Genomic DNA, 23,740 nt, shown 5'->3' on the forward strand with positions numbered 1-23,740 from the left:
AACCGGACCCTAACCACCCCCCCCCCAATAACTATTTTCGCTAACCCCAACCCCCCCCCCCAACTAACCCCAACCCCCCCGCCACCTAACCCCAACCCCCCCCTCCCCCCCCCACCTAACCCCAACCCCCCCCCTCCCCCCCCCACCTAACCCCAACCCCCCCTCCCCCCCCCAACTAACCCCAACCCCCCCCTCCCCCCCAACTAACCCCAACCCCCCCTCCCCCCCAACTAACCCCAACCCCCCCCCACAAAACTAACCCCAACCCCCCCCCCAAATTAACCCCAACCCCCCCAAAACTAACCCCAACCCCCCCAAAACTAACCCCAAACCCCCCCCAACTAACCCCAAACCCACCCCCAAACTAACCCCCAACCCCCCCCAAACCTACCCCAAAACTAACCCCAAAACCCCCCAACTAACCCCAAACCCACCCCCAAACTAACCCCCAACCCCCGCCAACCCCCGCCAAAACTAACCCCAACCCCCCCCACCTAACCCCAACCCCCCCCACAAAACTAACCCCAACCCCCCCCAACTAACCCCAAACCCACCCCCAAACTAACCCCCAACCCCCCCCAAACCCACCCCAAAACTAACCCCAACCCCCCCAAAACTAACCCCAACCCCCCCAAACCCACCCCAAAACTAACCCCAAACCCGACCCCAAAACCCACCTCAAAACTAACCCCAAAACTAACTCCAAAACCCACCCCAGAACCCCCCCAAACCCACCCCAAACCCGACCCCCAAACTCGACCCCAAGACCCACCCCAAAACTAACCCCAAACCCCCCAAAACTAACCCCAAACCCAACCCCAAAACTAACTCCAAAACCCACCCCAAAACACCCCCAAAACCCACCCCAAAACTAACCCCCAAACCTCACTCCAAAACGACCCCAAAACTGACCCCAAATCCCACCCCAAAACCGACCCCAAAACTAACCCCAAAACCCCCCAAACCTCAACCCAAAACACCCGAAAACTAACCCCAAACCGGACCCCAAGCCCCCCCAAAACTAACCCCAAAACCCACCCCAAAACTAACATAGAACATAGAAAACCACAGCACAAACAGGCCCTTCGGCCCACAAGTTGCGCTGATCATATCCCTACCTCTAGGCCTATCTATAGCCCTCAATCCCATTAAATCCCATGTACTCATCCAGAAGTCTCTTAAAAGACCCCAACGAGTTTGCCTCCACCACCACCGACGTCAGCCGATTCCACTCACCCACCACCCTCTGAGTGAAAAACTTACCCCTGACATCTCCTCTGTACCTACCCCCCAGCACCTTAAACCTGTGTCCTCTCGTAGCAACCATTTCAGCCCTTGGAAATAGCCTCTGAGAGTCTACCCTATCCAGACCTCTCAACATCTTGTAAACCTCCATCAGGTCACCTCTCATCCTTCGTCTCTCCAGGGAGAAGAGACCAAGCTCCCTCAACCTATCCTCATAAGGCATGCCCCCCAATCCAGGCAACATCCTTGTAAATCTCCTCTGCACCCTTTCAATGGCTTCAACATCTTTCCTGTAATGAGGTGACCAGAACTGCGCGCAGTACTCCAAGTGGGGTCTAACCAGGGTCCTATAAAGCTGCAGCAACCCCAAACCCGACCCCAAAACTAACCCCAAAACCCTACCCCAAAATACCCTAAACCCAACCCCAAACCCCCCCAAAACTAACCCCCAAAGCCTGACCCCAAAACTGACCCCCGACCCAAAAAACCCCCAAAACCTGACCCCCTGAGCCCAAAACTGACCCAAAACCCCCCTGGACCAGAGACCCACACCCAGGACCCAACCCCGTGCTGTACCTGTCCTAGGAGTGTTTGACGGGGGACAGTGTCGAGTGCAGCTTTACTCTGTATCTAACCCCACGCTGTACCTGTCCTGGGAGTGTTTGATGGGGACAGTGTAGAGGGAGCTTTACTCTGTATCTAACCCCCGTGCTGTACCTGTCCTGGGAGTATTTGATGGGGGACAGTGTAGAGGGAGCTTTACTCTGTATCTAACCCCGTGCTCTACCTGCCCTGGGAGTGTTTGATGGGGACAGTGTAGAGGGGGTTTTCCTACTTTTTTGACCTTGTGTTTCTCTTTCTTAAACAGAGTTCTAAAGCTGGTACTTTTGTTGTTGACTATGAGAGGAATTGCTACAGTAAAGATGGTTCCTGTTTCCGGTACATCTCTGGGAGTATTCACTATTTTCGAGTTCCATACATCTATTGGAAGGACAGGCTGCAGAAACTGTACATGGGTGGGCTCAACACAATCCAGGTGTAAGTGAAACTCAACTACTTCGTATTGATGCAGAGGTTCGGGAAAGGCAGCCTGTGTTACACCTGGACTAGAACTGAGGGAGTGCCGCACTGTCAGAGGGTCAGTACTGAGGGAGTGCCGCACTGTCAGAGGGTCAGTACTGAGGGAGTGCCGCACTGTCAGAGGGTCAGTACTGAGGGAGTGCCGCACTGCCAGAGGGTCAGTACTGAGGGAGTGCAGCACTGTCAGAGGGTCAGTACTGAGGGAGTGCCGCACTGTCAGAGGGTCAGTACTGAGGGAGTGCTGCACTGTCAGAGGGTCAGTACTGAGGGAGTGCCGCACTGTCAGAGGGTCAGTGCTGAGGGAGTGCCGCACTGTCAGAGGGTCAGTACTGAGGGAGTGCCGCATTGTCAGAGGGTCAGTACTGAGGGAGTGCCGCACTGTCAGAGGGTCAGTACTGAGAGAGTGCTGCACTGTCAAAGGGTCAGGACTGAGGGAGTGCCGCACTGTCAGAAGGTCAGTACTGAGGGAGTGCCGCACTGTCAGAGGGTCAGTGCTGAGGGAGTGCCGCACTGTCAGAGGGTCAGTACTGAGGGAGTGCCGCACTGTCAGAGCGTCAGTACTGAGGGAGTACCGCACTGTCAGAGGGTCAGTACTGAGGGAGAGCCGCACTGTCAGAGGGTCAGTACTGAGGGAGTGCCGCACTGTAAGAGGGTCAGTACTGAGGGAGTGCCGCACTGTCAGAGGGTCAGTGCTGAGGGAGTGCCGCACTGTCAGAGGGTCAGTGCTGAGGGGGTGCCGCACTGTCAGAGGGACAGTACAGAGGGGGTGCCGCATTGTCAGAGAATCAATAATCATTGATGTTCATTTACCCGGGCCACACCCTTTCCATCTCCCATAAATTAGCCCTCACCGAGTCGCAGATTTCAGATTTGATTAATCCTGCTCCTTTTCTACATTTTAAACCCAATGATATTGTGACCAATGTATCCTACACTCACTACCAGGTACCTTTTATTCTGCATATAAACCACCCCGAACCCCTCGATTAGATTCCAGTCTGTAACTCACTACCAGGTACCTTTTATTCTGCATATAAACCACCCCGAACCCCTCGATTAGATTCCAGTCTGTAACTCACTCCCGGGTATCTGTTATTCTATATATAAACCACCCCGAACCCCTCGATTAGATTCCAGTCTGTAACTCACTCCCGGGTATCTGTTATTCTATATATAAACCACCCCGAACCCCTCGATTAGATTCCAGTCTGTAACTCACTCCCATGTATCTGTTATTCTATATATAAACCACCCCAAATACCTCGATTAGATTCCAGTCTGTAACTCACTACCAGGTACCTTTTATTCTGCATATAAACCACCCCGAACCCCTCGATTAGATTCCAGTCTGTAACTCACTCCCGGGTATCTGTTATTCTATATATAAACCACCCCGAACCCCTCGATTAGATTCCAGTCTGTAACTCACTCCCGGGTATCTGTTATTCTATATATAAACCACCCTGAACCCCTCGATTAGATTCCAGTCTGTAACTCACTCCCGGGTATTTGTTATTCTATATATAAATCATCCCGAACCCCTCGATTAGATTCCAGTCTGTAACTCACTCCCGTGTATCTGTTATTCTATATATAAACCATCCCGAAACTCTCAATTAGATTCCGGTCTGTAACTCACTCCCGGATATCTGTTATTAGAACCATAGAACCATAGAAAATTACAGCTCAGAAACAGGCCTTTTGGCCCTTCTTGTCTGTGCCGAACCATTTTATGCCTAGTCCCACTGACCTGCACTTGGACCATATCCCTCCACACCCCTCTCATCCATGAACCCGCCCAAGTTTTTCTTAAATGTTAAAAGTGACCCCACCCCGCATTTACCACTTTATCCGGCAGCTCATTCCACACTCCCACCACTCTCTGTGTGAAGAAGCCCCCCCTAATATTCCCTTTAAACTTTTCCCCTTTCACCCTTAACCCATGCCCTCTGGTTTTTTTCTCCCCTAGCCCCAGCGGAAAAAGCCTGCTTGCATTCATTCTATCTATACCCATCAAAATCTTATACACCTCTATCAAATCTCCCCTCAATCTTCTACGCTCCAGGGAATAAAGTCCCAACCTATTCAATCTCTCTCTGTAACTCAGCTTCTCAAGTCCCGGCAACATCCTGGGCTGTTCTCTCTGGAGCAGAGGATGCTGAGGGGAGACTTAATCGAGGTTTATTCTATATATAAACCACCCCGAACCCCTCAATTAGATTCCGGTCTGTAACTCACTCCTGGGTATCTGTTATTCTATATATAAACCACCCCGAACCCCTCAATTAGATTCCAGTCTGTAACTCACTCCCGTATATTTGTTATTCTATATGTAAACCATCTCGAAATCCTCGTTTAGATTCCAGTCTGTAACTCACTCCAGTGTACTTGTTACATAGAACATAGAACAGTACAGCACAGAACAGGCCCTTCGGCCCACGATGTTGTGCCGAGCTTTATCTGAAACCAAGATCAAGCTATCCCACTCCCTATCATCCTGGTGTGCTCCATGTGCCTATCCAAAAACCGCTTAAATGTTCCTAAAGTGTCTGACTCCACTATCACTGCAGGCAATCCATTCCACACCCCAACTACTCTCTGCGTAAAGAACCTACCTCTGATATCCTTCCTATATCTCCCACCATGAACCCTATAGTCATGCCCCCTTGTAATAGCTCCATCCACCCGAGGAAATAGACTTTGAACGATCACTCTATCTATCCCCTTCATCATTTTATAAACCTCTATTAAGTCTCCCCTCAGCCTCCTCCACTCCAGAGAGAACAGCCCTAGCTCCCTCAACCTTTCCTCATAAGACCTACCCTCCAAACCAGGCAGCATCCTGGTAAATCTCCTCTGCACTCTTTCCAGCACTTCCACATCCTTCTTATAGTGAGGTGACCAGAACTGCACACAATATTCCAAATGTGGTCTCACCAAGGTCCTGTACAGTTGCAGCATGACCCCACGGCTCTTAAACTCCAACCCCCTGTTAATAAAAGCTAACACACTATAGGCCTTCTTCACAGCTCTATCCACTTGAGTGGCAACCTTTAGAGATCTGTGGATATGGACCCCAAGATCTCTCTGTTCCTCCACAGTCTTCAGAACCCTACCTTTGACCCTGTAATCCACATTTAAATTAGTCCTACCAAAATGAATCACCTCACATTTATCAGGGTTAAACTCCATTTGCCATTTTTCAGCCCAGCTTTGCATCCTATCTATGTCTCTTTGCAGCCTACAACAGCCCTCCACCTCATCCACTACTCCACCAATCTTGGTGTCATCAGCAAATTTACTGATCCACCCTTCAGCAGAGGACCAAGCACTGATCCCTGTGGCATTCCGCTAGCAACCTGCCTCCAATCCGAAAATTTTCCATCCACCACCCTCTGTCTTCGATCAGATAGCCAATTACCTATCCAATCTGCCAACTTTCCCTCTATCCCACACTTCCTTATTTTCATCATAAGCTGACCATGGGGGACCTTATCAAACGCCTTACGAAAATCCATGTATATGACATCAACTGCCCTACCTTCATCAACACACTTAGTTACCTCCTCAAAAAATTCAATCAAATTTGTGAGGCATGACTTGCCCTTCACGAATCTGTGCTGACTATCCCGGATTAATCCGCATCTTTCTAAATGTTCGTAAATCCCATCCCTAAGGACCTTTTCCATCAATTTACCAACCACCGAAGTAAGACTAACCGGTCTATAATTACCAGGGTCATTTCTATTCCCTTTCTTAAACAGAGGAACAACATTCGCCATTCTCCAGTCCTCTGGCACTATCCCCGTGGACAGCGAGGACCCAAAGATCAAAGCCAAAGGCTCTGCAATCTCATCCCTTGTCTCCCAAAGAATCCGAGGATACATTTAATCAGGCCCAGGGGACTTATCGACCTTCAGTTTATTCAAAACTGCCAGGACATCCTCCCTCCGAACATCTATTTCCTCCAGCCTATTAGCCTGTAACACCTTCTCTTCCTCAAAAACATGGCCCCTCTCCTTGGTGAACACTGAAGAAAAGTATTCATTCATCACCTCGCCTATCTCTCCTGACTCCATACACAAGTTCCCACTACTGTCCTTGACCGGCCCTAACCTCACCCTGGTCATTCTTTTATTCCTTACATAAGAGTAAAAAGCCTTGGGGTTTTCCTTGATCCGACCCGCCAAGGACTTCTCATGTCCCCTCCTAGCTCTCCTAAGCCCCTTTTTCAGCTCATTCCTTGCTAACTTGTAACCCTCAATCGAGCCATCTGAACCTTGTTTCCTCATCCCTACATAAGCTTCCCTCTTCCTTTTCACAAGACATTCCACCTCTTTCGTGAACCATGGTTCCCTCACTCGGCCATTTCCTCCCTGCCTGACAGGGACATACCTAACAAGACACCCAGTATTTGTTCCTTGAAAAAGTTCCACTTTTCATGAGTGCCTTTCCCTGACAGTTTCTGTTCCCATCTTATGCCCCCTAATTCTTGCCTAATCGCATCATAATTACCTCTCCCCCAATTGTAAACCTTGCCCTGCTGTACGGCCCTATCCCTCTCCATTGCAATAACAAAAGACACCGAATTGTGGTCACTATCTCCAAAGTGCTCTCCCACAACCAAATCTAACACATGGCCCGGTTCATTTCCCATTGTTATTCTATATATAAACCATCCCGAACCCCTCGATTAGATTCCAGTCTGTAACTCACTCCCGGGTATTTGTTATTCTACATATAAACCACCCCGAACCCCTCGATTAGATTCCAGTCTGTAACTCACTCCCATGTATTTGTTATTCTATATATAAATCATCCCGAACCCCTCAATTAGATTCCAGTCTGTAACTCACTCCCGGGTATCTGTTATTCTATATATAAACCACCCCGAACCCCTCGATTAGATTCCAGTCTGTAACTCACTCCCATGTATTTGTTATTCTATATATAAACCACCCCGAACCCCTCGATTAGATTCCAGTCTGTTGCTCAGTACTGGTGGAGAATGCACTGGGTAGAGTGTTGTTATGGATGAATGGGGAATAACGTGCTGTGTATTACCGGTAATCCATTCCGTATCTGATGGTCTCTCTCCCGCCTCCACAGGTATGTTCCCTGGAATTACCATGAAACTGCACCTGGGGTTCATGACTTCAGCAAATCGAAAGATGTTGTGTATTTTCTGACTCTGGCTCAGGAGTTGGGTCTGTTTGTCATTCTCCGTCCTGGACCCTACATCTGTGCTGAGTGGGAGCTGGTGAGATTGTTCTAACACTGCTGAGTGCCTTCCTTAGAGCAGCAGCGGGTATCTGTGGTGGGGACATTATCTGTGGTGATTGATCTTTGACTGGGTGTGTTCGAGTATGTTTGTGCCCCACCTAGGTCTGAGGGGTGGAGGTAACCGATTCCCACCCAGGTGGTGTGAGGGTTGGGGGGTGACCAGTTGCCATCTGCTGGGTAAGGGGGTGGGGGGGTGATGGCTGAGCTCTCCCCGGGGTGGGTGGGGGTATGTCTGAGCCCCACCCGGGTTCGGAGGTGGGGACCGTGTCCTGCTCGGGTAGGATGTGGGGGAGCTGCACCCCACCCTCGGATGGGGTGGACGAGATGGTGGGGGAAGATTGAACCCCCTCTGGGCGTGGGATTGAGATGTTCCTGCCACTCTGGGTCTTATCAGCTCAGTTGGTGCAAAAGCAGGAATGGAGCCTTGGAGTTCCCTTGCTGGGGTGGGATTCAGAGCAATGGGAACGGTATTTGACTTGCAATTCTTGTCCAATTTGTGTTTTCTTTCAGGGTGGCATCCCAGCCTGGCTGCTGCAGAATTCAACAATCAATCTGCGTTCATCAGATCCAGGTAGAAAGCGTCTTCTATTCACTGAGGGGGAGATACATTGGCAGCTATGGACATCAGGATAAAACCTTTCAAAGAGAAATAACATTTACAGTGAGCAGATTGAGACCAAAAGCTTTAGTGTAAAGAATAGCCGTGAATTGGAGGGATGAAACAGGAGGCAAATGTGAGGCTGTGTGTGGAGTGTATGTGCGGGAAAATCCTCTCTATTCCCTTTTATTTGATGTCCCTTTAAGACTAAATTTGGCTGGGAAATGTTTTGAAAGACAGTTAATTGGTTTCCGGATTATGACATCATGAAGTTTGAAAAAATGCCCAGGTGATCTCCGGAGATCCCCGGGGTGCGACCCAACCGAGTGGGGGGAGCGGCGGTGGGATAGGCCTGGGAGTGAGAGAGGGCTGGAGGTCTCCAGTCCATGAGGGGGTTGTGCCCACTCTGAATGGGCCTTCCAATGGAGGTGCTCCCCCCACCCCCACCATGTCTATGCCAACCATCAAATACCAATCTACACTGATCCCATTTACCAGCACCTCGTCGATAGCTTCCTGTTCCTTGGTCATTTAAGTGCTTGTCCAGATGCTTCTTAAATACTACGAGAGTCCCTGTCTCCACCACCCTCTCAGGCAGCGCGTTCCATATTTTCACCACCCTCTGGGAAACAGAGAGTAGGAATAAATGGGTCTTTTCAAAGTGACAGGTGGTAACCAGTGGGTCCTGCAGGGACAGGGCTGGACAGACTGGATGCAGGATGTTGTTTCCTTTGGCTGGGGGAGTTCGAGGTCTCAGGATACGGGGGAGGCCATTTAGGACCAAGATGAAAAGAAATGTCTTCACTCAGAGGGTGGTGAACCTGTGCTTGGACTGCAGCTATTCACAATATACGTCAATGATTTAGATGAGGGAATCAAAACTAATATTTCCAAATTTGCTGACGGCACAAAATGTGGTGGGAAGGTGAGTGGTGAGGAGGATGTTAAAGGCTTCAAGGTGATTTAGACAAGTTGAGTGAGTTTGTAAATACATGGCAGCTGCACGTGGATAAATGTGAAGTTATCCACTTTGGACAGAGAAACAGAATGGCAGAGTATTATTTAAATAGTGTTAGATTGGGAAATGTTGACGTACAAAGGGACCTGGTGTCCTAGTACATCAGTTACACCATGCAGGTACAGCAAACAGTTAGGATGGCAGATAGATTTTTAAACTCTAAAAGCATCAAGGAGTGTGGGGAGAGCATGGCAGTATGGTGTTGAGATAGAGGATTGGCCTTGAAGATGTTGAATGGTGGAGCAGGCTGGATGGGCTGAATGGTCTCATAGAGTCATAGAGGTTTACAGCATGGAAACAGGCCCTTCGGCCCAACTTGTCCATGCCGCCCTTTTTTTTTTAAAACCCCTAAGCTAATCCCAATTGCCTGCATTTGGCCCATATCCCTCTATACCCATCGTCTGTTTCTGTTTCCTATGTTTCGATGTAGATCTATGGGGAAAGTACGGGGCAGCAGGACCAATTGGATGGTCCTTTCAAAGAGATTACACAGGCTGGATGGGCTGAACGGATTCTGTATTTGTACCGGGGGCAGGGCCAACTCCTGAAGGGCATCATTGGAGGGTTGATGAGTTCAGACTGGCGATACTGTAATGAAAAATTCTCCATTCTCTCAGATTACCTGGCAGCAGTGGACAAGTGGTTTTCAATTCTGTTGCCAAAGATGAAACCCTTAATGTATCAGAACGGAGGGCCCATCATCAGTTTTCAGGTAAGAGCAATGCATCGCCTCACCCGTTTCCTTGCATGGCTACACACACACGCACACATGCACACACATGTACACACACACACGTGCACACACACACACATGCACACACGCACGTGCACACACACATGCACACACACACATGCACACACACGCACGCATGCGCACACATGCACACACACACACGTGTACACACGATGGATAACCAAGGAAATTAAGCAGGGTATGAAATTGAAAGTGGAGACATAAAATAGCAAAGGTCAGTGGTTGGTCAGAAGAGTGGGATCGATTCAGAATGCTGCAAAAATCGCTTTTAAAAAAAGGATGAAAAAATAAACTGAGGGCAAGCTAGCAAAAAAATCAAACAGGTAATCAGAGCTTTAATCATATTAAAATGAAGAGAGAAGCAAGAAATGTCAGAGCAGTTAAATCGATCTTTTGCATCGGTCTGTACTGTAGCGAATACTACAAACATCCCAGCAACAAGAGCAAGAACATAAGATGTGAAGGAGTAGGACCTATCAAATGTGACGGTGGGAAAGTCTGTATAGAACCGGTAGAAATAGCAGAGATACTCAATGAATACTTTACTTCAGTATTCACAGTGGAAAAGGATCTTGGTAGTTGCAGTGCAGACTTGCAGTGGACTGAGAAGATTGAGCATGTGGGCATTAGGAAAGAGGATGTGTTGGAGCTTTTGAAAAGCATCAAGTTAGATAAATCGCCGGGACCGGATGGGATGTACCCCAGGTTACTGTGGGAGGCGAGGGAAGAGATTGCTGAGCCTCTGGCGATGATCTTTGCGTCATCAATGGAGACAGGAGAGGTTCCGGAGGATTGGAGGATTGCAGTTGTGGTTCCGTTATTCAAGAAAGGGAGAAGAGATAGCCCGGGAAATTATAGACCAGTGAGTCTAACCTCAGTGGTTGGTAAGTTGATGGAGAAGATCCTGAGAGGCATGATTTATGAACATCTGGAGAGGAATAGTATGGTCAGAAATAGCCAGCACGGCTTTGTCCAAGGCAGATCATGCCTTACGAGCTTAATTGAATTTTTTGAAGATGTAACTAGACACACAGACGAGGGAAGAGCAGTAGATGTAGTTTATATGGATTTCAGCAAGGCGTTTAATAAGGTGCCCCATGCAAGGCTTATTGAGAACGTGAAGGGGCATGTGATACAAGGGGACATTGCTTTGTGGATTCAGAACTGGCTTGCCCACAGAAGGCAAAGAGTGGTTGTAGATGGGTCTTTTTCAGCATGGAGGTCGGTCACCAGTGGAGTGTCCCAGGGATCTGTTCTGGGACCCTTGCTCTTTGTGATTTTTGTAAATGACCTGGATGAGGAAGTGGAAGGATGGGTTGGCAAGTTTGCTGATGACACAAAGGTTGGTGGTGTTGTGGATAGTGTAGAGGGATGTCAGCAGTTGCAACGAGACATAGATAAGATGCAAGACTGGGTGGAGAAGTGGCAGATGGACTTCAACCCAGATAAGTGTTTGACAAGAAACACAAGACAAGTTTGCTGATGACACGAAGGTGAGTGGGAAAGCGAATTGCGTGGAGGACGTGGAAAGTCTGCAGAGAGATTTGGATAGGCTGAGCGAGTGGGCGAGGATCTGGCAGATGGAATATAACGTTAGCCAATGTGAGGTTATCCACTTTGGAAGAAATAATAGTAAATTGGAATATTATTTAAATGGAGAAAAATTACATTGTGCGACTGTGCAGAGGGACCTGGGGGTCCTTGTGCACGAATCGCAAAAACTCAGTCTGCAGGTGCAGCAGGTGATCAAGAAGGCGAATGGAATGTTGGCCTTTATCGCGAGGGGGATAGAATATAAAAGCAGGGAGGTCTTGCTGCAACTGTACAAGGCACTGGTGAGGCCGCAACTGGAGTACTGTGTGCAGTTTTGGTCCCCTTATTTGCGAAAGGATATATTGGCCTTGGAGGGAGTGCAGAGAAGGTTCACCAGGTTGATACCGGAGATGAGGGGTGTAGCTTATGAGGAGAGATTAAACAGATTGGGTCTGTACTCGTTGGAGTTTAGAAGGATGAGGGGTGATCTTATAGAGACATATAAGATAATGAAGGGGCTGGATAGGGTAGAGGTGGAGAGATTCTTTCCACTTAGTAGGGAAACCAGAACTAGAGGGCACAGCCTCAAAATAAGGGGGGGCCGGTTCAGAACAGAGTTGAGGGGGAACTTCTTCTCTCAGAGGGTAGTGAATCTCTGGAATTCTCTGCCCATTGAAGTGGTGGAGGCTTCCTCGTTGAATATGTTTAAATCACGGGTAGATAGTTTTCTGATCGATAAGGGAATTAGGGGATATGGGGAGCAGGCGGGTAAGTGGAACTGATTCGCTTCAGATCAGCCATGATCTTGTTGAATGGCGGGGCAGGCTCGAAGGGCCAGATGGCCTACTCCTGCTCCTATTTCTTATGTTCTTAAGTGTGTGCTGGTTCATTTTGGCAGGTCGAATAGGATGAAAGAATATAATATTAAGAGTAAGACATTTAGCAGTGTGGAAGATCAGAAGGATCTTGGAGTCCGGGTTCACAGGACGCTCAAAGCAGCGTCGCAGGTGGAGGCTGTGGTTAAGAAGGCGTATGGAATACTGGCCTTCATCAATAGAGGAATTGAGTTTAGAAATCGGGAGATAATGCTGCAGCTGTATAGGACCCTGGTCAGACCCCACCTGGAGTACTGTGCCCAGTTCTGGTCGCCTCATTACAGAAAGGATGTGGAAGCCATAGAAAGGGTGCAGAGGAGATTTACAAGGATGTTGCTTGGATTAGGTGGCATGCCTTATGAGGATAGGTTGAGAGAACTAGGTCTTTTCTCCTTGGAGAGGCGAAGGATGAGAGGTGACCTGATAGAGGTGTATAAGATGTTGAGAGGTATTGATAGAGTGGATTCTCAGAGGCTTTTGCCCAGGGCTGAAATGGTTGCCACAAGAGGTCACAGGTTTAGGGTGCTGGGGAGTAGGTACAGAGGAGATGTTAGGGGTAAGTTTTTCGCTCGGAGGGTGGTGAGTGCGTGGAATCGGCTGCCGGTAGTGGTGGTGGAGGCGGATTCGATAGGGTCTTTTAAGAGGCTTTTGGATAAGTTCATGGAAGTTAGTAAGATAGAGGGTTATAGGTAAGCCTAGTAGGTAGGGAAATGTTCGGCGCAACTTGTGGGCCGAAGGGCCTGTTTGTGCTGTAGCTTTTCTATGTTCTAACAGTAAAAAATACTGGGGAGGAATTAAATACAGTCACCATCACCTGAGAATTGAGACAAACTAATGGGGTTAAAGGCTGACAATCCCCTGGATCTGACGGTTTGCACCCCAGGGTCTTGAAGCAGGAGCTCCAGAGATTGTGGATGCATTGGCAGTAAATTTCCAAAAATCCTTGGATCCTGGAACTGTGCCACAGGATTGGAAAGCTGCCAATCTGGTACCCTTGTTCAAAAAGGGAAAGGGGCAAAATTCAGGAAACGACAGGCCAGTTAGTCTAACTTCAGTTATTGGGAAAATATTGGAATGGGTTATTAAGGAGAGAATAGCAGTGCATTTGGAAAGTCACAATCTGATCAAGCAGAGACCGCACGGCTTCATGAAGGGGAAATCATCTCTGACAAATTTACCCCAGTTCTTTGAGGAGTTATCAGCCAGAGTAGATAAAGGAGAACCAGTCGATGTTGTATATTTGGATTTTCAAAAGACATTTGATAAGGTGCCACACGAAAGGCTGCTATACAAGACAGGAGTCATGGTGTTGGAGATAATATTCTGGCACGAATAGAGGATTGGCCAATGAACAGGAAGCAGCCAGTAACGACAAGGGGTTGGGGGACTGAAGTGCATTTGTTTCAATGCGTGAAGTGTAACAAGTTTTGCCCAAAGGAGGCAGAGAGTGGGTATAGATGGGTCTTTTTCTGAATGGAGGTCGGTCACCAGTGGTGTGCCCCAGGGATCTTTTCTGGAGGGATGTCAGAAGTTACAGAGGGACATAGATAGGATGCAAGACTGGGCGGAGAAGTGGCAGATGGATTTCAACCCAGATAAATGCGCAGTGATCCATTTTGGCAGGTCAAATGGGATGAAGGAGTACAATATTAAGGGAAAGACTCTTAGTACTGTCGAGGATCAGAAGGACCTTGGGGTCTGGGTCCATAGGACTCTAAAATCGGCCCCGCAGGTGGAGGAGGTGGTTAAGAAGGCGTATGGTGTGCTGGCCTTTATCAATCGAGGGATTGAGTTTAGGAGTCCGGGGATAATGATGCAGCTATATAAGACCCTCGTCAGACCCCACTTGGAGCACTGTGCTCAGTTCTGGTCGCCTCATTACAGGAAGGATGTGGAAAAGATTGAAAGGGTGCAGAGGCGATTTACAAGGATGTTGCCTGGATTGAGTAGCATGCCTTATGAGGATAGGCTGAGGGAGCTCGGTCTTTTCTCCTTGGAGAGATGTAGGATGAGAGGAGACCTAATGGAGGTATATAAGATGTTGAGAGGCATAGATCGGGTGGACTCTGAGGTTTTTTCCCAGGGTGGAAATGGCTGCTACGAGAGGACACCGGTTTAAGGTGCTGGGGTGTAGGTACAGGGGAAATGTTCGGGGGAGGTTTTTCACACAGAGGGTGGTGGGCGAGTGGAATCGGCTGCCGTCAGTGGTGGTGGAGGCAAACTCAATAGGGTCTTTTAAGAGACTCCTGGATGAGTACATGGGACTTAATAGGATGGAGGGTTATAGGTAGGCCTAAAAGGTAGGGATATGTTCGGCACAACTTGTGGGGCCGAAGGGCCTGTTTTGTGCTGTAGTTTTCTATGTTTCTAAGTATGACATATGAACTTAGAGCTTGGATTAGTACTAGGAACTACGATGTTGTTGCTATTCCAGAGACTTAGTTAAGGGAAGGACAGGATTGGCAGCTTAACATTCCAGGATACAGATGTTTCAGGCAGGATAGTGGGGGATGTAAAAGTGGTGGGGGAGTTGCACTATTGGTTAAGGAGAATATCAGAGCTGTACTGCAGGAGGACACCTCGGAGGCTCATACAGCGAGGCAATATGGGTAGAGCTCAGGAATAGGAAGAGCATAGTCACAATTTTGGAGGTTTAACTATAGGCCACCCAACTGCCAGCGGGAGATTGAGGAACAGATGTGTAGGCAGATTTTGGCAAGCTGTAAAAGTAACAGGATTGTTGTGGTGGGAGACTTTAACTTCCCCTATATTGACTGGGACTCACTTAGTGCTAGGGGCGTGGATGGGGCAGAGTTTGTAAGGAGCATCCAGGAGGGCTTCCTGAAACAGTATGTAGATAGTTCAACTAGGGAAGGGGCCATACTGGACCTGGTATTGGGGAATGAGCCCGGCCAGGTGGTCGATGTTTCAGTAGGGGAGCAGTTTGGGAACAGTGACCACAATTTAGTAAGCTTTAAGGTACTGATGGTTAAAGATAAGTGTAGTCCTCAGGTTAAGGTGCTAAATTGGGGGAAGGCTAATTACAACAGTATTAGGCAGGAACTGAAGAATGTAGATTGGGAGCAGATGTTTGAGGGCAAATCAACATCTGGCATGTGGGAGGCTTTCAAGTGTAAGTTGATAGGAATTCAGGACCGGCACATTCCTGTAAGGATGAAGGATAAGTATGGCAAGTTTCGGGAACCTAGGATAATGAGAGGGCGGCACGGTAGCACAATGGCTAGCATTGCTGCTTCACAGCTCCAGGGACCTGGGTTCGATTCCCGACTTGGGTCACTATCTGTGTGGAGTTTGCACATTCTCCTTGTGTCTGCGTGGGTTTCCTCCGGGTGCTCCGGTTTCCTCCCACAGTCCAAAGATGTGTGGGTTAGGTCGATTGGCCATGCTAAAAATTGCCCCTTAGTGTCCTGAGATGCGTAGGTTAGAGGGTAAATATGTGGGCATAAGGGGGTAGGGCCTGGGTAAGATTGTGGTCGGTGCAGGCTCGATGGGCCCAATGGCCACCTTCTGCACTGTAGGGTTTCTATGATTCTATGATATTGTGAGCCGAGTCAAAAAGAAAAAGGAAGCATTTGTCAAAGTTAGGAGGCTGGGAACACACGAAGTAAGTGTGGAATACAAGGAAAGTAGAAAGAGACTTAAGCAAGGAATCAGAAGGGCTAAAAGGGATCACAAAAAGTCAAGAGCAAGAGGGTAGCCAGGGAGAGCGTTGGCCCAGGGGAGGGAATCTACGCATGGAGCCAGAGGAAATCGGCGAGGTACTAAATGAGTACTTTGCATCAGTATTCACCAAAGAGAAGGACTTGGTGGATGATGAGTCTGGGAAAGGGTGTGTAGATAGTTTGAGTCATGCTGAGATCAAAAAAGAGGAGGTATTGGAGTCTGATGAGATAAGTCTCCAGAGCCTGATGGGATATACCCCAGAATACTGAGAGAGGCAAGGGAGAAAATTGCTGGGGCCTTGAGAGAAATCTTTGTATCCTCACTGGCTACAGGGGAGGTCACATCATGAACAGGGGAGGTCCCAGAGGATTGGAGAATAGCCAATGTTGTTCTTTTGTTTAAGAAGGGTAACAAGAATAATCCAGGTAATTACAGGCCCATGAGCCTTACATCAGTGGTCGGGAAATTATTAGAGAGGATTCTTCGAGACAGGATTTACTCCCACTTGGAAATAAGTGGATGTATTAGTGAGAGGCAACATGGTTTTGTGAAGGGGAGGTCGTGTCTCACTAACTTGATTGAGTTTTTTGAGGAAGTAACAAAGATAATTGATGAGGATGCAGTGGATGTTGTCTACAAGGACTTCCGTAAGGCCTTTGACAAGGTCCCTCATGGCAGACTGGTACAGAAGGTGAAGTCGCACGGGATCAGAGGTGAGCTGGCAAGGTGGATACAAAACTGGCTCAGTCAAAGAAGACAGAGGGTAGCAGTGGAAGGGTGCGTTTCTGAATGGAGGGCTGTGACAAATGGTGTTCCTCAGGGATCAGTGCTGGGACCTTTGCTGTTTGTAATATATATAAATGATTTGGAGGAAAATGTAACTGGTTTGATTAGTAATTAACAAAGGTTGGTGGATTTGCGGATAGCGATGAGGACCGTCAGAGGATACAGGAAGATATAGATCGGTTGGAGATTTGGGTGGAGAGATGGCAGATGGAGTTTAATCCGGACAAATGTGAGGTAATGCATTTTGGAAGGTCTAATACAGATAGGAAATATACAGTAAATGGCAGAACCCTTAAATGTATTGCTAGGCAAAGGGATCTGGGTGTACAGGTACACCGGTCACTGAAAGTGGCAATGCAGGTGGAGAAGGTAGTCAAGAAGGCATACGGCATGCTTGCCTTCATCGGCTGGGGCATTGAGTTTAAAAATTGGCAAGTCATGTTGCAGCTTTATAGAACCTTAGTGAGGCCGCACTTGGAATATAGTGTTCAATTCTGGTCGCCACACTACCAGAAGGGTGTGGAAGCTTTGGAGAGGGTACAGAAAAGATTTACCAGGATGTTGCCTGGTATGGAGGAGAGGTTGGAGAAACGTGGTTTGTTCTCACTGGAACGACGGAGGTTGAGGGGCGACCTGATAGAAGTCTACAAGATTATGAGGGCATGGACAGAGTGGATAGTCAGAAGCTTTTTCCCAGGGTGGAAGAGTCAATTACTGGGAGGCATAGATTTAAAGTGCGAGGGGCAATGTTTAAAGGAGATGTACGAGACAAGTTTTTTTTTTACACAGAGGGTGGTGAGTTTCTGGAACTCACTGCTGGGGGAGGTAGTGACTTTTAAGGGGTGTCTTGACAAATAGATGAATAGGATGGAATATAGTCCCAGGTAGGGTTGGGGGTTTTAGTTCAGTCGGGCAGCATGGTCGGTGCAGGCTTGGAGGGCCGAAGGGCCTGTTCCTGTGCTGTAATTTTCTTTGTTCTTTATTCTTTAAGTGAGTTAGCAGAAAATTGGCAAATGGAATTCAATGTGGGAAAATGTGAGATTGTTGATTTTGGAAGAAAGCATGAGAAGGCGGATTGTTATTTAAATGAAGAGAGACTGCAGAAAGCTGGAGCACAAAGGGACTTGGGAGGTCCTTGTTCCTGAAACCCAGAAAGCTAGCACACAGGGAATTTCAAGGTGCTGGAATATAAAAGTAAAGCGGTGATGCTGCAACTGTACAAGGTACAAGTGAGGCCACATTTACAATACTGTGCACAGTTTTGGTCCCTTTATTTAGGGAAAGGTATATTATCATTGGAAGCGGTACAGAGGAGGTTTACTGGCTGATCCCTGGTATGGAGGGACTGCCACATGAGGAACGATTAAACAGGCTGGGTCTGTTACTCTCTGGAGTTGAGAAGAATGAGAGGGGATATGATTGAGACATCAGATTCTGAGGGGGTTAGACAGGGTAAGTGCTGAGAGGATGTTTCCAATCCTGGGAGAGGGTGGGACCAGAGGGCAGAGTCACAGAATAAGGAGGGGGGAAGCTCGTTTAAGACGGATTTGAGGAAGAATTTCCTCTCTCAGAGAGTGGAGAATCTTTGGAATTCTTTCCTGCAGGAAGCTGTGCGATTAGAGTCCTTGAACCTTTCCAAGGCTGAGATTGAGAGGGTTTTAATGTTGGGGGATTAAGAGTTGCAGAAATAAGGCAGGAAAGTGGACTGATTAAATGTTAGATCAGCCAAGATCTTATTAAATGGCAGATCAGGCTCGAAGGGCTGAATGGCCTCCTCCTGTTCCTAGTTCTTGTGGTTTAAAGGTCGAACGCAGCAATGTTCTCACTCTGCCTGTACATTCTAACTGACCTGCTCTTTCTACAGGTGGAGAATGAGTATGGTAGTTACTTTACCTGTGATTTTAACTACCTGAGACACCTGCGTGAGGTCATGCGTTTGCTCCTGGGAGAAGATGTACTGCTCTTCACCACGGATGGGAACCAGGTGCAGGAGCTGAAGTGTGGCACATTACAGGGGATCTATGCAACCATCGATTTCGGCACCAGTAAGCATAAATCTTTCACCAGGATACAGTTCCACACACACTGACTCTCACTGGGATACAGTTCCACACACACTGACTCTCACTGGGGTACAGTTTCACACACACTGACTCTCACTGGGATACAGATCCACACACACTGACTCTCACTGGGATACAGCTCCACACACACTGACTCTCACTGGGATACAGTTCCACACACAGCAGTACTCAGGCAGGAGTACTTGTTGTGTAGGGGCACATCCACTGTGGTGCTCTCTGTCACCCGAGCTTTCCCCTTCCTGGCTGTTACCCACTTGTCTGACTCCCGTGGCCCCAGTGTAACCATGTTTCTGTAACTGGTATCAATTGTCTGCTCAATCTCCCTCATCAGACGAAGATCATCGAGCTCCAGCTCCAGCTCAATTACCCGGTCCTGTAGGTGCTGCAACTCAATGCACCTGGTGCAGATATGGGCGTCTGGGAGGCTCGGAGTCTCCAGGACCTCCCACATCATACACCCAGAACAGCAAACTGGCCTCACACTCATATTTGACCCTTTTTATCAAGGCACACAGAGAAAAGTTAAGAATTAAAAAGCTAAGATTTGAAACTCACCCCTGCTCGCCTGACTCTCACTGGGATACAGTTCCACACACACTGACTCTCACTGGGGTACAGTTCCACACACACCGACTCTCACTGGGTTACAGTTCCACACACACTGACTCTCGCTGGGATACAGTTCCACACACACTGACTCTCACTGGGATACAGTTCCACACACACTGACTCTCCCTGGGATACAGTTCCACACACACTGACTCTCACTGGGATACAGTTCCACACACACTGACTCTCACTGGGATACAGTTCCACACACACTGACTCTCACTGGGATACAGTTCCACACACACTGACTCTGACTGGGATACAGATCCACACACACTGACTCTCACTGGGGTACAGTTCCACACACACTGACTCTCACTGGGGTACAGTTCCACACACACTGACTCTCACTGGGATACAGTTCCACACACACTGACTCTCACTGGGATACAGTTCCACACACACTGACTCTCACTGGGATACAGTTCCACACACACTGACTCTCACTGGGATACAGTTCCACACACACTGACTCTCACTGGGATACAGTTCCACACACACTGACTCTCACTGGGATACAGTTCCACACACACTGACTCTCACTGGGATACAGTTCCACACACACTGACTCTCACTGGGATACAGTTCCACACACACTGACTCTCACTGGGATACAGTTCCACACACACTGACTCTCACTGGGGTACAGTTCCACACACACTGACTCTCACTGGGATACAGTTCCACACACACTGACTCTCACTGGGATACAGTTCCACACACACTGACTCTCACTGGGATACAGTTCCACACACACTGACTCTCACTGGGATACAGTTCCACACACACTGACTCTCACTGGGATACAGTTCCACACACACTGACTCTCACTGGGATACAGTTCCACACACACTGACTCTCACTGGGATACAGTTCCACACACACTGACTCTCACTGGGATACAGTTCCACACACACTGACTCTCGCTGGGATACAGTTCCACACACACTGACTCTCATAGAAATACTGGAGACATTACAATGAATCCGTTCAGTCAAACAAATCATAGAAATCATAGAAACCCTACAGTACAGAAACAGGCCATTCGGCCCATCGAGTCTGCACCGACCACGATCCCACCCAGGCCCTACCCCCATACCCCTACACATTTACCCGCTAATCCCTCTAACCTACACATCTCAGGACACTAAGGGGCAATTTTAGCATGGCCAATCAACCTAACCTGCACATCTTTGGACTGTGGGAGGAAACCGGAGCACCCGGAGGAAACCCACGCAGACACGAGGAGAATGTGCAAACTCCACACAGACAGTGACCCAAGCCGGGAATCGAACCCAGGTCCCTGGAGCCGTAAAGCAGCAGTGCTAACCACTGTGCTACCGTGCCGCCCTGGGATACAGTTCCACACACACTGACTCTCACTGGGATACAGTTCCACACACACTGACTCTCACTGGGATACAGCTCCACACACACTGAGTCTCACTGGGGTACAGTTCCACACACACTGACTCTCACTGGGATACAGTTCCACACACACTGACTCTCACTGGGGTACAGTTCCACACACACTGACTCTCACTGGGGTACAGTTCCACACACACTGACTCTCACTGGGATACAGTTCCACACGCACTGAGTCTCACTGGGGTACAGTTCCACACTCACTGACTCTCACTGGGATACAGCTCCACACACACTGACTCTCACTGGGGTACAGTTCCACACACACTGACTCTCACTGGGATACAGCTCCACACACACTGACTCTCACTGGGGTACAGTTCCACACACACTGACTCTCACTGGGGTACAGTTCCACACACACTGACTCTCACTGGGGTACAGTCCCACACACACTGACTCTCACTGGGATACAGCTCCACACGCACTGACTCTCACTGGGATACAGTCCCACACGCACTGACTCTCACTGGGATACAGTCCCACACACACTGACTCTCACTGGGATACAGTCCCACACACACTGACTCTCACTGGGATACAGTCCCACACACACTGACTCTCACTGGGATACAGTCCCACACACACTGACTCTCACTGGGATACAGTCCCACACACACTGACTCTCACTGGGATACAGTCCCACACACACTGACTCTCACTGGGATACAGTCCCACACACACTGACTCTCACTGGGATACAGTTCCACACACACTGACTCTCACTGGGGTACAGTTCCACACACACTGACTCTCACTGGGGTACAGTTCCACACACACTGACTCTCACTGGGGTACAGTTCCACACACACTGACTCTCACTGGGGTACAGTCCCACACACACTGACTCTCACTGGGATACAGCTCCACACGCACTGACTCTCACTGGGATACAGTCCCACACACACTGACTCTCACTGGGATACAGTCCCACACACACTGACTCTCACTGGGATACAGTCCCACACACACTGACTCTCACTGGGATACAGTCCCACACACACTGACTCTCACTGGGATACAGTCCCACACACACTGACTCTCACTGGGATACAGTCCCACACACACTGACTCTCACTGGGATACAGTCCCACACACACTGACTCTCACTGGGATACAGTTCCACACACACTGACTCTCACTGGGATACAGTTCCACACACACTGACTCTCACTGGGGTACAGTTCCACACACACTGACTCTCACTGGGGTACAGTTCCACACACACTGACTCTCACTGGGGTACAGTTCCACACACACTGACTCTCACTGGGATACAGTTCCACACACACCGACTCTCACTGGGGTACAGTTCCACACACACTGACTCTCACTGGGGTACAGTTCCACACACACTGACTCTCACTGGGATACAGCTCCACACACACTGACTCTCACTGGGGTACAGTTCCACACACACCGACTCTCGCTGGGGTACAGTTCCACACACACTGACTCTCACTGGGATACAGCTCCACACACACTGACTCTCACTGGGGTACAGTTCCACACACACTGACTCTCACTGGGGTACAGTTCCACACACACTGACTCTCACTGGGATACAGCTCCACACACACTGACTCTCACTGGGGTACAGTTCCACACACACTGACTCTCACTGGGGTACAGTTCCACACACACTGACTCTCACTGGGATACAGTTCCACACACACTGACTCTCACTGGGGTACAGTTCCACACACACTGACTCTCACTGGGGTACAGTTCCACACACACTGACTCTCACTGGGGTACAGTTCCACACACACTGACTCTCACTGGGGTACAGTTCCACACACACTGACTCTCACTGGGGTACAGTTCCACACACACTGACTCTCACTGGGATACAGTTCCACACACACTGACTCTCACTGGGGTACAGTTCCACACACACTGACTCTCACTGGGGTACAGTCCCACACACACTGACTCTCACTGGGATACAGTTCCACACACACTGACTCTCACTGGGGTACAGTTCCACACACACTGACTCTCACTGGGGTACAGTTCCACACACACTGACTCTCACTGGGGTACAGTTCCACACACACTGACTCTCACTGGGGTACAGCTCCACACACACTGACTCTCACTGGGGTACAGTTCCACACACACTGACTCTCACTGGGGTACAGTTCCACACACACTGACTCTCACTGGGGTACAGTTCCACACACACTGACTCTCACTGGGGTACAGTTCCACACACACTGACTCTCACTGGGGTACAGTTCACACACACTGACTCTCACTGGGGTAAGTCTCTCTCAGTGGTTGAGTGTTGGTTCTCAGAGAGGCGATCAACCTTCCCTTTGTTACACTGAGATCAGCAGAGCAATGTGAACTGTCAGCCTGGCTCCCCACTCTGTCCCTCCAGCGTGTTTGCAATGCCCCCTTCGTTCCAGTCATTCCTCTTTAACCAAGCTGCCTGATTCAATCCTGAAATTGGGTCCAGTCATTCCCAAATCTCACACTCTGAAAAATAATTCTCCCGCTGCCTCTTCAATTTCTCGCATTTATTAGTATTTCTACAGCCCATTATCTAGATCGGATATCAGTTAGCGAAGGGGTTTCCATGGCAATGGCTGTTAGTGACAGGGTTTCCATGCCAATGGCCTTTAGTGATGGGGTTCCTGTTGCTGCTCCCTGGGCATCTTTGATTATCTTTTTGTTTTTCTGCCACAGCCGATGATGTCAACGCCTCATTTAGACTCCAAAGACAGTTTGAACCCAAAGGACCATTGGTGAGTGGGTGGG

The 23,740-nt window shown here is 48.8% G+C and overlaps 1 protein-coding gene across 1 annotated transcript in view; it reads left to right on the plus strand.

Annotated features, from left to right (window-relative positions):
• Positions 1-23,740, plus strand: part of LOC144504025 (beta-galactosidase-like) — a 98,760-nt gene that overhangs the window by 23,147 nt on the left and 51,873 nt on the right. Inside the window, exons 2-7 of the mRNA XM_078229178.1 lie at positions 2,066-2,283; positions 7,435-7,585; positions 8,119-8,179; positions 9,842-9,936; positions 18,721-18,901; positions 23,669-23,727. Coding sequence (XP_078085304.1) covers positions 2,066-2,283; positions 7,435-7,585; positions 8,119-8,179; positions 9,842-9,936; positions 18,721-18,901; positions 23,669-23,727 — 765 coding nt within the window. The remainder of the gene's footprint in view (positions 1-2,065; positions 2,284-7,434; positions 7,586-8,118; positions 8,180-9,841; positions 9,937-18,720; positions 18,902-23,668; positions 23,728-23,740) is intronic.

Source organism: Mustelus asterias, chromosome 14 (genome assembly GCF_964213995.1).
Source record: "Mustelus asterias chromosome 14, sMusAst1.hap1.1, whole genome shotgun sequence".
Classification (NCBI taxonomy): Eukaryota; Metazoa; Chordata; class Chondrichthyes; order Carcharhiniformes; family Triakidae; genus Mustelus; species Mustelus asterias.